Source organism: Nothobranchius furzeri, chromosome 1, assembly GCF_043380555.1.
Source record: "Nothobranchius furzeri strain GRZ-AD chromosome 1, NfurGRZ-RIMD1, whole genome shotgun sequence".
NCBI classification, from domain to species: domain Eukaryota; kingdom Metazoa; phylum Chordata; class Actinopteri; order Cyprinodontiformes; family Nothobranchiidae; genus Nothobranchius; species Nothobranchius furzeri.
In genome coordinates, this window is record NC_091741.1 from 83756443 (window position 1) to 83773331 (window position 16889).

General features: G+C 41.1%; 1 protein-coding gene across 8 annotated transcripts in view; it reads right to left on the bottom strand.

Annotated features, from left to right (window-relative positions):
- atp11c (ATPase phospholipid transporting 11C) overlaps positions 1-16889 on the bottom strand; it is a 100812-nt gene that overhangs the window by 43336 nt on the left and 40587 nt on the right. For all 8 annotated transcript variants that reach the window (XM_054739221.2, XM_054739220.2, XM_054739216.2 and 5 more), the window contains exon 2: positions 886-1005. In XM_054739221.2, the coding sequence (XP_054595196.1) occupies positions 886-1005 (120 nt within the window). The remainder of the gene's footprint in view (positions 1-885; positions 1006-16889) is intronic.

The following is a 16889-nucleotide window of genomic DNA, read 5'->3' on the forward strand; positions in this document are numbered from 1 at the left end:
GACTGCTGGTACTGAAGTGCAAAAGCTAAAAGATGATGAAGAGCAGAGGCAGTAGAGAACATGAACACTACAGCTGGGGTAATTGAGGACTGTTTACCCCAACGAACTGGCAGGAGCCTATTGATGATTTGTCCCAGGTCTCTGTGATGCACTGCACCACTGTAAATCCTACCCCCCCACCCCCACCACCGTCACACACAAACAGATTCCTCGTCATCATCACTTTAATGTATGATATCCATAAGCCAGCTACCTGGACCTGCCTGAGCTTGCTGTTGACATGAGTTAGATGGGTAAGACCTAGCTGGAGGGGGCTGGGGAGGCAACCTATTAGAGTCCATGGGGAAGAACTAAACTGTTCACCCCACTCGTTCAATTTTAGCAAATCACATAATTCACTGCCAGTCCGAGCAAGCCATCTCCTTCAGTTGGCAGCTTAGATGAGCCCGTGGAGAGTAAGGACAGAGGAATGGGTGGGATTGTTCAACAGCTCATTTTGCATTCCAAATGTTTTTAGATGAAAAAAATAATGCCTAAAGGCATGTAAGGCACAATTCAGACAGGTGGAGGGAGAAAATGCAGCTAGGAAGTTTAGGAACATCTGAAGGATATAAATGTAGTACCTTTTAGCATCTCAAGAGTGATGAAAATTGGACATCACATCTATAATTTGAATACATTACCACATGAATACTGCAATGACAGACTGTGATGGGATTACACTCATGTTTAAATAAACATGAAGGCCATTTAAGTATTCAAAGGTCAAATGTGATCTTACGGCAACACTTCATGGGTGCAGTAACACACACATTCCCATAACCAAGAACTGGATTATCCACGGTGTATGTTGAAGTGTGAGCAGAGGTGGAAAGTGCTTCTCACCTTGGACGACACAATCCTGTTGTCACAGAACTTGGGTGGGATGAAATCCTCATTGACAAGAGAGGACTGGTGACCGATGTAGATTGTCCTGTTGTCTACTCGTCTCTCGTCTACACCAAGCTAGAGGACATGGAAAAAATAAAGAGGATGAACAGGGGAAACAGTTTAGAAACCCAGTATCTCACTGGGCTTTTTGGTGACAAGTTCCTGTTGCTATCTGAAAGGAAGTTTTACAAATGTCTCCAAATGCTCATGAGGGTCTTCTTTCTTCTTGTTTAGTGTTCTGATTGTGCTATTTTTGGTTGGTGTTAACTTTGCACTGCGAGTAGCGGTTCCAGTCTGAGGAATGGGATCCCGGTGCCATTCGACTTTACATCAGTTTGCTAACGTTGGATGCTAGCTGTTACCATTCTACCTTGTGCATTGCATTAGCATCGCAAAACCAATTTAAGTTTGCAGCAGCTAGGGCTGGCCAATAAATCGAAAATTTATCGTTATTGAAATTTCTGACTCTTATCATGATAATTTTTCCCATGTCAATAAATTTGATAATAAAAAAACGAAAAGATATGTGTAGGTTGGTAGCGTTCATGTCCCTTTAAGAAGCTGTACCACCTTGAGTCACATAAAAATGTGACTCAATGTGATACATGTGACAGCCCCATCTAGTGGACAACTTGTTTCTGCACATACCTGTAGTTACCGTCCACTTATCGTTAGATGTGAAATCCTCAATATATCGTGATATTAATTTTAGGCCATATCGCCCAGCCCTAGTAGCAGCTGTTGAAAGTAATTTTTAAAATAACATCCAAACTAACTCAGTTACCTTTGACATACATTAGTCAGTAAAGTAACCAAGTTACTTTTAAATGAAGTAATCAGTAGTCAGTAATCAAAATACTTTTTCAGCTAATTGTGGCAAAACTGCTCATTACATGCAAAGCCAGATATTTGGAGCAGGACCTGGCTGCAGCATGCAGAAATGGGCGGCATCAGGCCAGTTGTCAGACTCATACTATATTTTGAAAATGTAACACTTATGTTAGGGAACTGAAGGGGGCGCTATAACTAATATAACCTAAAACGCAAGATTGAGGAAGACAGAGAGGTTATTTTAACAGTTTTAGTAAAGGTTCCATATAATGCAAAATCTACTTTTAGGAACATTTTACCATGTGATATTGTAATTTCCTCCTAAGAAATACCCCCAAACTTTTTTTTTTTTTGGTTTGGCTGCATTCATACATTTTCCTGTCTCAACCAAGCCCCCACAATGCAGCTCAAAACTTGAAGCAATCACGGAAGTACCAAAAATTGCAGTTCCACCCTCATCTGCTGGGGGCTGGTGTCAGAAGCAAGCAAATCCTCATTGACTCCCATGTTAAAAATACCAATTTCACAGCAGAAATAAACATGTTTACAGCCTGGTTCCAAAACATGTTTTTTGTTTAAATTATCTAGTTTACACTCATGACAACTCTGAGGGGCGTGAATTTTTTTCTCACTCTTCTGTTTAAGTGTATTAAAAGCCTAAAATTCTGTATAATTAATTAGCATCAGACCCACGTGACCACAGAGCTAGCTCTGTGGAAAGGCCTCAGTAGAGCCTCAGCCTGGCTTGGAAACTGTTCTGGGATTTTGAATCTCTGTGTTTGTGTATTCTTTTTTGGATATTTTTTGTGCAATTGTTGGACAAAATGACTTGCTGTGGCATTAATTGCACTAACAGAGTGTCCAAGGAGTCTCCACTTCATTTTTTTCAGTAAGTAAAATTATATTTATGTATTTTAGGTCACTGCCGAGCTGAGCTTGGATTTTAACATGTACTGTTTAACCATGACATTTAAATGTAACAGGGTAAAACCCAGTGAATTTAACATAATGCTGCACTTTAGAAAATGGGTTGAAATATAACATGTTGGTGGAGCTGGGTTCCGACTATCGGCTGGTGGAGCTCTCGGGAGACCTCTGTTTTCCACCCGTTTCTCCCCTCCCCACAGCTCGGCACATTTCTGTCTGATCGCGGCTTCTGTCTGCTGCACGGGCTGTCGGCTTGTGTAGCTCTGGAAGGAAACCGATGTTTTCCACCCGGTTCTCCCCTCCCCGCAGCTCAGCGCATCTCTGTCTGATCGCGGCTCCTGTCTGCTGCGCGGGCTGTCGGCTTGTGGAGCTCTCGATGGAAACTGCTGTTTTCCACCCGTTTCTCCCCTCCCCGCAGCTCAGCGCATCTGTCTGATCGTGGCTTCTCTGTGTTCCACCTGGTTTTACCCAGCGGTCAGCCCGGCATATCTCTGACTCAGAAGCTCTGGTGTTGTGCACAGTTAACTCCGGTTGTAGCTAGGTTGCCACCTCCGTTAGCTTAGCTCCCACCTCCGCGTTAGCTTCAGGTTAGCTTGTAGGGCTGCAACAAACGATTATTTGGATAATCGATTAATCGGATGGGGTCTCGACACGATTAATCGATTAATTGGATTACATGGGGAAATTTTTAAAAACTGCTAGGGAAACGTTATTTCTCTCCTTCCTTCACTTTATTTAACACAACATTATTAGAAAACAGTTCAATAGCAGAAAAACAACATGCCATCACCTAAATTGTCTTATAAGGTGTATAGACAGAGACCCTAAGCTACATCTATCTGTGACCTAAAATGCTTGGTCCAAGTTAAACAGCTTAAGGGCAATTCTCATCTGTTTTGTTTGATCTCATCTGTTAACATTTATTTTAAATGTAATTAAACATAGGCTGTGAATTAATCAAAATTGATCACTATTTCCAAAACTGACTGAAAAAATACCAAATAAAACAAAAGTAAATGAATGCCATCCTCCTTGCGATGATGCCCTGGGCAACTGCCATAAAGTCACATCAAGAAATGCTGCTGATCATTCCAATGATCCCAAATAGACTCACATTAGGCCACATGAAAGCAACTGAACCCAAAAATATATTAACCAGTATATAACTGCACTCTCACACAACACGCCTGCAGCAACAGTTAGGACTCCTCCCTCCCTTTTAAAAGCGTTTTTGCTTCTGAGGACATTGTGGTTGTAAAACCACATGCTAGTAGTCTGGCCCCGGTGTGATCAACCAGTTTCTGCGGGAATGTGACGGCGGAACCAGGGCCAGATTAACACTTTGTTGTACCCTGGGCAACAATATTCAAGGGCTCCATCATCACGACCCAAGGATCACCATAATGTGGTCACATACAGAATATTTTACTGTAATATGCAGTAAATATACTCAATACTTGAATGCCTGACAACACGTAACCCGCCCAGAGTAACCTTTGACCCACCTCGTGTGGACTGACCAATGAGGAGAGGGTCTTAACTTGAGGCCCTCTCTTCATTGGTCAGTCTGCATGAGACTGACTCTCAACTGACATTCAGTCGTAGGCAGCGAAGCGTCTCTGTGCAGCGCAAAAGCCCGGGTGGACAGTTTGTTTAATGTAGGGTGATCATATTTCCATTTCCAAACAAGAGGACAGGGGATCTGTGCCTATGACGTCACACTATGGCAACGCCACACAAACCATGTTGGGACCCATTTTTTGTAAGAACTAAATTAATATCAGATTCTGCCAATAAAAGGGCTCTAAAACAATTCATATGTAAATATTTAGCATATTTACTGCAAAATCTCATTTTTCTGCTTTAGTGCTGCAACAAGGTTTTATTAATAATAAATTATTATACCTTTTGTTTTACTACAGCATCGGTAAGCTTCCTGTGCACAGATGATTAAGGATGCTTGTTTCAGCTGTGAGATTAGACGATGGGATCAATGAAAAAATAAGTTGTCACACACTCCATGGAAACTTTCAGAGAATCCACAAATAGTGGCTTTCAAATGGTTTTGTTACTTTTTGCAAGTTTTTAAAAGAAGCAGATGAGACAGCATGTCTGATAATTTAGTTTTTCATCTGATAATATTAGAACATGTCAGTAATGTCTGAGGGGCTTTTATAAACACCATATAACTAACACTACTGGAGAGGGCATGAATTACACAGAGGCTTCTGGGGAGCCCAGTTATGGGGGGGGGGGGGGGGGGGGCATTTTGCCTTGGCCCCCAAAATGTCTTGAAACGGCCCTGGGTGTGTGACTGAGTTTTGAAGGTGATCTGAATTGTATCAGATGTATAAATATGACATGTGTATAACTTATTGTTTTTTACTGGTAAAAACGTGTCGTGGAGATAAATCTACCTACATTTGACTTTTCAACACTTTGTTTTGTTTTCTTGTTTTTATTTAACTATTTTCCTGTCCTGTCTGTCTCTCATCTTCCTGCATCTCCTCATAATTCTCCAGAAAATCTGTTGCCTGGATTCTTACCTTTTCACCTCATCAGTTACTTTTGAGCAGGTCAAAGGGATCTCCTGACCGAAAAGCGCAGAGCGCGTTTTCGATGCTGCGTGAGGTGACATCACCACAGCACAGGTGATGAGCTCCGCAGTAGCGAGCTTCAGGCACAAATAAGACAGAAAATAGAGAACATGTGCGGACATGAACGATCGTGTGCTAATTATAGTTTTTTGGTTGCGCCACTTTGAGAATGGACCGTGCGCTGGAAGCAGCTGCCTGGAGCACTGCGCGACAATGCGGAACCGGTTCGCAGCAGCGCAAGTCTGCCGGCTCTCCCTCGCGCTGATCTGCCGGTACCGGCTCTCCCTCACGCTGATCTGCGGCTCTCCCTCGCGCTGATCTGCCGGCTCTCCCTCGCGCTGATCTGCCGGTACCGGCTCTCCCTCACGCTGATCTGCGGCTCTCCCTCGCGCTGATCTGCCGGCTCTCCCTCGCGCTGATCTGCCGGCTCTCCCTCGCGCTGATCTGACTTGCTCTGGTCTGCGCGCAACGGCGGGCGGGAGGGGGGGGGGCGCTTTTGGAAGAGTTGTGCGACACAACGAATCGATGACGCAATTCGTTGCCAACGCTTTTAGTAATCGATTTTCATCGAATTTATCGATTCGTTGTTGCAGCCCTATTAGCTTGTAGCTAGTTCGACCGGGTGTCGTCAGTTGATCTCAGCCTTACAGCCCCACCCTCAGCTCCACCTCTCTTCCCTTTTGTGGAATTGTCTGGGCTTGACGAAACCTGTGACACGGTCAAAATGGCAGTGGTGGCCACCTCCCATTTATCTTCAAAAATGTGTTATTGGAGTCTATGGAAACCCATTGTCCAATATGTCGATGGTCTCAACTCAAGTGGTCGATGTAACGGTTTTTCCTGCGAATGGGAGAAAGTAGCCCACTACCAGGCATTTCTCCTCCCCCTGAAACTAGTCTGGTCTTGGTTCTGAAACTTGGCTATTCTTTGGATATTCTGACAAATTACTTCTGAAATTAATTCTACTGGAACGCCACCGTAAAAACCATACATCCGGTCTACAAAGACACATGTGATGAGCAATTGACTAAGTTCAAAGATCATTAGGGACATAAAATATTTTGCAGAAAAAAAAACTAAAATATAAATATATGAAATCTGTTTCAGCTAGCTAAATAAATTACTGCAGACACCACCTAAAGTCGAACCAGCTTCAGCAGAGGGCGAAACGAAACAAAAGTCAAACAATGATGCCACCAGACATAGATAATGCAAATTAATGTTTGGAGCGGCCATGGGCAGAGATTCACTGAAAGGAACCTTTTCATATTGGGATATAAATTCAGACCTTATGTAGTAAATTATAGTTATCTTGCTTAATTTGAACATAGAATAGAGTATTAACAATTGTAAACTTGTAACAACAGTAATTCATATGGCTCTGACAACGGGCCCGACAGCGCCCCATTCAGTTCCACAACATAAGTCTTGCATTTTACAAATATGTTATGGGTCTCACAACTGGCCCGACGATACCCCTTTCTGCGTGCTGCAGCCAGGTGTACTTGGATATTTCAGCCTTTATTTATTATAATAATGATGATGGTGGCTTACAGCTTATGAAAGCCCCACATTCAAAATTTCAGACAGTTAGAATATTGTGAAAAGGTTCATTATTCTAGACTCAAAGTGTGACACTCTAACCAGCTAATGAATTGGGACACCTGCAAAGAGTCCCTGAGCCTTTAGATCAGGGGCGTCAAACTCATTTTAGCTCAGGGGCCACACTTGAGGGAAATCTAGTCTCAAGTGGGCCGGACCGGTACATTAAAACCAACTTCAGATTGTTTTCTTTGTTTTAATACAATCAATATAAACCAAAGCTGAAGCCTGAGGACAGTGTATCCAAAATCGTACAAGTACAACACCTGAAGTGTACTTCAAATTTTGAAAAAATTTAATTAATTAATAAATAAATAGAAACATTCCTCAGTGATTCAAACAGCTTACAGATCGCATGGCTAGATCAGATTCATGCAGCACTTAAAGTATATTTGACTCATTTTACTTTACATCTTTTAGCTTTCACCAGCACATCAATATCAGAAGTCACATCCTGTGTGGCAGCCAACTTCAGGATGTGATTCAAGTTCTTGTGCGAGTCTTGAGTGCAGCTTTGTTTTATTCATACTCATTACAGAGAAAACTTGCTCACAAAGATATGTTTATTTTCACTCTACATTGTAAAGTATGAAAATAAAGTTTATACAACCATCTTGCGGGCCGGAATTAACCCGTTTGCGGGCCGGATCAGGCTCGTGGGACGTCTATTTTGACACCCCTGCTGTTGATGGTCTCTCAGTCTAAGATGAATGACTGAAATAAAAGGACTAATGCACCATACTCTAATCCTTCCAATGTCACCTGCAGTTGCATGGCTGTCACATGTGTCAGACCTTTCTTCACTTAATTTACATAAGTGAGATATGTGAAGAATGTAAGAAAGCTACCACATTTTCCGGACTATAAGTCGCACTTTTTTTCATATTCTGGCTGGTCCTGCAACTTATACTCTGGAGCGACTTATAGTCCAGAACTACAGTAACTGCAAACATATAGCAAACCACTAAAATTTTCTGACGTAATCACATTAGCTTGTGATGAAATTGTGACAAGAAAACTTGCACGACAGTCAAAATGTTAAAATATGTTTACAATGATGTAACATGACCAGAGTCATCAATAAAATCTCTCACAAAATGTTCTATTTAACAGTCCAATGAGACTTAAACTGAAAATCTGCATATTTCCTGGCATTTCTGTGTCTTCAGTGTTATCAACAACAGCAGCCTAGTAAGATACTGGCTTTTACCACTGAAAAAAAAATTGCTTTGGAATATCTGCTGTTAACAAAATATATGAATCCCTTTACTTTTCAAATATTGCTCAACTAGAAAACTATTCTATAAGAGCCAATAATTCAGCCATGACACAAGGAAAGTATAACATGGGTCAGTGGGCCAAAATGCGGAGTGTATATGGGTGCTTTAACTTAATTTAAATCTTTCCAGGTCATTTATCAATGTAAAGAGATAATAAATGGGCAAAGCTAGAAGAAATGCTGTGCTCAGACTTATGGGCTGAACCTCTTTGTTGTGGGTTCTTTTTAATTTGTATAGCATGCAGAGATAGACTCCTTTAACAAATTTAAAATGCTGCAGACATGTTGGACTCGCTTCAAAAATGAGTTGGCTGATGCATTCCTCTTCCGTAAAAGGTAGGTCAAGTGACTTGTATAAGAGGCAGAAGCCAAGTTGCAGTCATACGTTTAAAGAAGGTTTACTAATCTTAAATAAACCCTTAAAAGGATCAGAGAAACTAAGAAAACAAATCAAAAATATCAGCTTTCAGAAAGATCTTTATTTTTTTTTTCTATATAGGGAGCCTAAGGCATGCCCACCTACTTTCGGACCATGGATCCCCGGAATAACAAAAAAATTAATGCCAGTTAATGGGGTAAAACACTATTTTCTAATTTCGCTTGTTATGTGCCATGGATTTCACATATGATTTCCATGAATTTTAAAGGCTTTCTTTATACCAAGAAAATGCATATTTACGATCAGGGGAAAACATCATTTTAGGTTTTGTTTGAAAATAAGTCAAGGACTACAAATGTGCATCATGAAAGTCACGTCACCGAACCAGACACGGAGAAAAACAAAGGGAAAATGGCTGCAAGTTCAGCAAACTTCAAATCCTTCCTGCAGGAGGAAAGAACCACCATAAATCTGGCCATGTGGTAAGTAGCAGCTACACTATGTGACATGCTAAAGTCGGATTTGTAGTAGGGCTAGGCGATATGGCCTAAAACCAATATTAAAATATATTGAGAATTTCACCTTGATAACGTTAAATGGACGATAACTACAGGTATGCGCAGAAACAAAAGTTGTCCACTGGAGCTGTCACATGTATCACATTGAGTCACATTTTTACGTGACTCAAGCCGGTCCCTTCTTAAAGGGACAAGAACGTTGCCAACCTACACACATCTTTTCTTTTTTTTTTTTAATATCAAATGTATTGACATGAGAAAAATTATCTTAATAAGAGTCGGAAATTTCGATAACGATACATTTTCGACTTATTTCCCAGCCCTAATTTGTAGTCCTGCTAATTACAAACTTTTACAAGCTGATAAATCTCAAAGCACGTGACTGGTCTTGTTAAAACACACATAATTACTTTTCAATACATTTGAAGTATAATATGCGTGATCGAAGGAGTAAGAAGCGGATTCGAAAATAGGTCTTTTAGCCCCATTGACTTGCATTAATTTTTTTTCATTGTGAACTGACCTGAATTGGAATGTTTATTATGTGAAGTGCCTTGAGATGACTCGTGTCGTGACTTGGCGCTATTTAAATAAAATTGAATTGAATTCATTCTTCTGGGGACCCATGAGCCGACCGGAAAGGGAGGAGACTTAGGCTCCCTATAAGCATGGCGTACAACCAAGCTTCACAAGTCCGTACTTTAAAACTTCAAAATATCATAAAATTAAACTGTAATTAACCTTACTTAATAAACATGACAAATATAAAACAAATTGTCACTAAATATAGCTTCAACAATCTTTATTTATGGCTCTACCAAAAATATTAATAGTATTATGGCCACTAATTTGTGTTGGTTCAGCAAATTTTGCTGTTCAATTCAGCATTAGAACCTTTAAATTGCAGGCAAAAACAACCCAACTGTCTGGCCTCCAAAACAGAGAGCTCTGAGTCTGCACCAGTCCTCGTTACCGTACAAGAAGACATAACATTTTCAGTCAAGGTCTCCTGCATTCTTTACTCTGAATAAAGTTCATCTTCCTGAAAGTTAGTGACTTTGCAACTTATAGGTTGAAATAATCAGATATGTTCAGGGTTCCCCCCAGAAAATGAGTTAAGCCTTGCGTATTTGGCCGTCAGATGTGGGGGGGGGGGCTCCATCCTGCTGGGGGAAACCCTGATGTTGAATAAACACAATGTTTTAATCTATCAATATACTCAAAACACATTATAAGAAAATTATTATTAATGTTTAACATTCACTTCACTAAAATCTTTGGTGTGTTCTTGCTGTGTTGAAATTCTAATTCCATCTTTTAGTTCTTTTTAAAACACAGAAAGGTTTTATTTACTTGCAACGTTTCGTTTGTGGCTGCAAACTTCGTCAGGCAATTATTAAACACTTGTCAGCCTGACGAAGTTTGCAGCCGCAGAGTATCTGCGTGGAGTTGCATGTTCTCCCCATGCATGTGTGGGTTTCCTCCCAGTACTCCGGTTTCCACCACAGATCACAACATGCCCTATAGGTTATAAATTGTAAGTCACTTTGGATAAAAGCGTCTGCCAAATAAATAAACATAAACATAAACATTCATAATCACCTTCAGTTCGTAGTGAATCGATTATAAATTTAAATTAAGTATTTCTGTCATGTTGACAAATATTTAATAATTAACGTGAACTCTTAAAAGATTAATCTTTAAACTGAAAGCTAACAAAGCATTATTTCCATTATATACCTGACAACACTGGCTGCTCTGAAAGAAAAACAGAATGACTAAGTGAGATGAGCTTCTTCACACTGTAAACAATGTCTTTCTGACAATCAGTAACATTATCAAAGAATTGCAAACTGGTTTCTCAAATACAGTGATGTTCTAGCTTCTGGTACAAGTTGTACTGCACAGCAATGACTATGTTCGTAAATTATTAAGATTATCATGGTGACAGGAGATCTGTTGTATCTAATATTAAGGCCAGTATCATGTGGGTTGAGAAGATATATTAGCCAGGGAAAAGTGTGAATTATAACAACCTGGACAGAGAGCAGCACAAAGCCTGGTTTTTACAAGAGGCTACATCAAAGGGTATCCTCAAACACCTCCAGGTATAATTTACGCAGAACAATGACACAGCTAATACGACTACAGTAAGGAGTTACTCAATTTCCAACATTCAGCAAACAAAAACATTGCCACTTTTGTGGTGTTAATTATTAAACACTTGACATCTTCTCTCTAGATTAGACTTGTGAAAGAAGTCAGCACAGTTACATAACACTCCCTCATGTACAAGCAGCTATGCTCACACCTCAGCATGGATGTTAACTTTGCCACACAGCGAAGCAAGCAAGCAAATACTCCTTTAGCAGGACCAGATGGATGAGGCTGCCAGTAAAATAAAACAGAAGGAGCAGATCAACAAGGAGTCCTTAAGAACGGGAAGTGTAACATGACCCAACAACAGTGCAAAACAACCAGTTCCTTAAAAATTGTAAATTCAGATCACACCTAGGAATAATCTTATTTATTTTGGTCAGATGTATTGACTTTCAGCGTTATCTTGTAGGAGACAAATCCCAAATCCACATTCATTTTAACAACTGTTACAGTGTTTCCAAAAACTTCTGAGCTACGCCTTCCAAACTGGCAGATGTGCTGCTTGTGCTGCAGGTGTATATCTTTTTAACTGTGGGTGTTGTAGTGGCATCTGACATTTACACATTTGATTTTTTTTGTGTGACAATGATCTGCTGGAATATTTTGATTCCATTGATTTTTGGTGGCCTAACAATCAGGTCTCTGCTTTTTGCAAATGATGTTGGCTTCTTCAGATCGTGATTTCAAGCTCTTGCTCGTATGGTTCGCAGCTGAAAGTGAAGTAGCTGGGATGAGAATCAGCTCCTTTAAATCCGAGACCATGGTCTTGAGTCAGAAAAAGGTAGAATGCCTTCTTCGGGTCAGGGATGGGCACCTGTCTCCGCCTGTTTCTACCAATTCTGCCTTTCCCACCGATTACCTTTTCTTATTCTTTTTTTCTCTCTTTTCCACGCATTTATAATCACAATTTTTACTTGTCCCTGTTTTAAATATTTTTATGTTTCTAATTTTTGTTTTTCTGAAGAGCCTTGGGATGTATCTAGGCACTATATAAAAAACAGTTTCTCCTTCTTCAGTGGAGGAGTTTAAGTATCTCGGGGGCCTTGTTCATGAATGAGTGAAAGATGGGAGAGTGAGATCAATAGGCGAATAGGTGCTGCCTCTGCAGTGAAGCGGGTGATGTACTAGTCTGTAGCGCTGAAGAGAGAGCTTAGCCAGAGGGCAATGCTCTCGATTTACTAGTCGATCTACGTTACCCTCAACTATTGTCACCATCTTTTGGTAGTGACCTAAAGAATGAGATTGTGGATGCAAACGACCATGTCACACTCAATAGAATTTATTTCTTTTCTTGATCACACTTTAAATAAAAAACACATCTATTGATAATCGAAATGTATTTCTTTTAGTTGTATGTTTAGTTGGCAGGTGAATCTGTAAAACTAGAGAAATAATAATTGATTTTAACTCATTCACTGCCAATGACGACTAAAGTCGTGATTTGCATTTTTTTTACTGTGTGGGTATCGGAACGAGCCCCCGGACCAAGAGAACAAACATCTCAGCTCTAAAGCTGATCTTCATCCGCGTACATCACACGTCACATGATCAGGAAGCAGAAAATCCATGTGTAAGGAGATCTTTTTGGGCCGCTGCTGTAAAAAAAAGTGAGGAGCGAACCGGAAAAGCTTCTGCCGATCACAATTCAACAACGGACTATGAAAGAACAGATAAAGCTCAAAACGTTCAGATTCTTCCTGATGTAAGAGGTGAGTCTCCTCTTTGTTTTGGTTGTTTTGGCGTCTACATCATCTTAGCGCACAACGTTCTGTGACTCTTAAAAAAACAGTAAAAACGGTGAGAAACGCTGGCAGCAAAGAGCTTTACCGATCAGTTAAAGCTGTTTAACCCTTGTGCTTTCCTGTTTTTTTTTTTTTTGCTGTTGTTGCTATTATAGTTTTTATTTGTTTTAGCTATTTTATGTTGCTGTATCTAGTTTGGTGATGTATTGTGTACAGCACTTTGGTTGGCGTTGTCGCCGTTTAAATGTGCTTTATAAATAAAGGTTGATGATGATGATGATGATGATGATGATATACTCTTAAGCTATAGGGGAAAAAAAAATCAACCGTTGGATTTTTCTAAAGTTGAAAGGTGTGGACGTGGCTAAGCCTCAAGCTTTGCCCTGTCGCCACGCTACTCTTTTTTTCACAGCTCCCATTTGGACTCCTTTCACCCAATCACCAGCAATCTCTGGCAAATAGCAGTAGACAAGTTGAGGTAACTTGGTATCCAGTACTGGCAGGTTTCAAAAAAAGGCGGGGCTTTGGGAGCATGGCAAAATTCGTTATCACGCCATGTAAATATGTTTGCCTCTCATTTCCTCAGTTATCACGATATCGCCACAAAATCTCTGGTCAGTGATCCTAGTTTGGTCCCCAATAGAAATGAACGTGATAGGTTGGTGGGCCTGGCCTATTTTCTGAAATAGCGCCCCCTAGAACCATTAAAACTGTTAGCCCCAAGCCGTGCTTTAATTGAGAACTACGAAATTTGGTACACTATAGTGCCTTGGGACCTACAAAAAAGGTATATTGGAGCCAAAGTTTACGTCGCACAGGAAGTCGGCCATTTTGGTCCAAGTACTCGATTTAGTGGTTTTTGCACGCGTCGTTTGGAAAGTGATACCCAATCGCCCTTTTCATCAATCGCCTTCAAACTTCTGCTATATACTCTTAAGACATAGGGGGGGGGGAATTCAACCGTCGGATTTTTCAAAAGTTGAAAGGTGTGGGCGTGGCTAAGCCTCAAACTTTGACCATTCGCCGTTACATTACTTGACATAATAACTCCCATGTGCATGATCAGATCCATATCAAACTTTGTGTGATCACTGACCATATCTCAAGACAGTGACAATGTGGACAGCTGACATCACCTAAGCCCCGCCTCCTGACAACAGGAAGTCAATTATTTTGTGGTGAAATGCCCATATTTCTCCTCTCTAATTCAGTGAACATGACACTAAGGTCATGCACTGACTTCATGATGCTGTAATGACCATTCAGTTCTGATACCTTTCCAGAAAGGGAGGAGCTTTGATGCCATGGCGAATTCTGGCGTGACGCAGTGACCTTACGTTTGACTAACTTCCGCAAACAGCCTCCGATCTGCACGAGACTGAACATGACAATCAACAATCATGCCCATTAGCCAATGAGGCACAAGTTGGTGAATGTTGTATAATATCACCACAGCGCCCCCTACACACCATTAAAACTGTAATAACTTGTACAGACGAGGTCACAACTGCACCAAACTTGCAATATGTCATCACACAAAGTCACCCAACACAATCCTGTGGTCATTGGTCGATATTAGGGCTGGGGGTAAACGATTATTTTTAAAACGATTATTCTGACGATTATTTTATCGAATAGTCGACTATTCTAATGACTATTTAGAAAATTAATCTAATGATTATTTTTCTATTGCACAATTAACAAAAACCAGAAAATCTCAAATAAATTCCTCAAAAAAATTGATAAATTCTTACTGTAAGAGAATAAACACTACAGGCCTTCCATTTTTTATAACACTGCGTTTATTGTGTTGGTTGGTTATGTTCTGGTGACGTGTAGAACTTGGGAGAGCAGGCTGCTGCCTGAGAGGTGGTAGAAGATGGAGTGTCTCCATGCTGCTTTGTTTTGGTCACTTATGTGCGTGAGGCGAGTGGTCTTACGGGTTAAACCAAACTCAGGTGATATTTTACACTAAACCGAAAACCCATAACACTCTAAATGTAATAAAAGGGAGATCTACACCACAAAAAAGATGAACTCTAAACCAAAACGTAACAGCTTATCCCAACGCAAGAAGCTGTTAGCGAAGATGCTAACAGTAGCTTTACCAACATTAAGTTCAAGTTACCAAGTTTAAATAAAACAAAAACACCCAGCAGCAAACAGACCAGCACGGAGGAGAGACTGCTACCACCAAAACAGCTCTCCTCATGTCTGAAAGAAGCTCCTTAATGAAGGGAGAAGCACTCCCGGTGATTTTCTACATCTGCGATAGACACGAAGCAGCGCATCTGACCCCGGAAGTTGTTGTCCGTTGCCGGGAGACGAAGGGGCAAAACAGGAAAATAATCTAGTAGTGGACGGACGTTGTTCCGGGTCTTCGGTATTTGGCGGAGATGTTAGTGAAGGGGGAGAAGAGGGCGAACTAGAGGAAAAACAGGCAGATTCCTCCTCTATTTACAAACTCCTGGGGATGCAACAAGTGGGCGCGGTGCGTCGACTTCCGGATCTGACGTCGACAAATTTTTAGAATCGAGCCGTCGACTTCGTCGAGGCTTCGCTACAGCCCTAGTCGATATCGCTTTAGCTCCGCCCCCTGACAGATATTAGGCCCTGAATAACACATCATAATGCAATTCACACCTAACTGCACATAAATGATTGTTGTCAACCTACAAACTTCTTCATGGAATATTTCCTAAATTTGGGACAGTGACCCCTAGATACAATAAAACCGTTGTAACGTCTGCAAAAAAGCTCCAAACTATAGCAAACATGGTGGGAGTCATCACACAACTGCAAACAACACATGTATGTGCTCATTCGTTCAAATCCCTTTAACTCCGCCCACTTACAGCCTTTTGGCTCTAGATGACCCATCCAACGTTTGATGCCAAATTAACAGAAAACCATCTTTGATGACCAAAGATGGCCTCTATGGGATTTAGTTGTAAATGGTCACAGCACCCCCTAGATAGGTTCAAACTTTATCAACTTCTAAAGACAAGGTAAGAATGGCATTATACTTAGCCTGTGTCATCATGTGACTGCACTAAACACATTGGTGTGGTTGTTGGTTCAAATCCCTTTAGCTCCGCCCCCTTTCAGCTCTTTGGCTCTAGAAAGCACACGCAACATCTGATTGATGCCAAACTAACACAAAACCATCTTTGACTCCCTAAGTGGACCTCAATGGGATTTTTATGTAATTGGTCACAGCGCCCCTACAGAAGATTAAGAGTTAATTACTTCTTAATACAAGGTCACAATAGCATTAAACTTGGCTTTTGTCATCACATGACTGCACCAAACACATTGATGTGGTTGTTGGTTTAAACCCCTGTAGCTCCACCCCCTTTCAGCTCTCTGGCTCTGACCTCAATGGGATTTTTCTGTAGTTGGTCACAGCGCCCCCTAGATAACTTTAACCTTCAATTACTTCAAAAAACGTAGTCAGAATAGCATGAAACTTGGTCTGTGTCATCACACCAACAGTGTGGTAAAGATAAGAGTATCCCCTAGTGGTTAGACGTGTAATTTAATGGTGGGCTCAGAGAAGATGCTGAGTCAGAGTGAGGTGCAGACGACGAGACCGTTCGCGGTTTCTGGTGTCGGGGTGGTCGATGTTTATGTTCAGCAGATGTGCCTGGGTGCACCAAACTGCCGGCCAGGCCGGAGCGGCGTGGAGTTACGCTGGCCGAACAACGCTGCTTGCAGCTTTAATGCAAAATTTGTTTTCAAAACTTCAGCACTTCAACTTTACTTCACAGTAAACAAATGCCTGTGCAAAAAATAAGTATACAACCTGAGCCTATTTTCCCCTCGTGCGAGATTCTACTAGCCTGGTAAGACGGACAAAAACTAGGAGGATAACTGTTGAAGTAGCGCTGCGAGCGGCTGCGGCCCAAACAGCACCAGAACCGC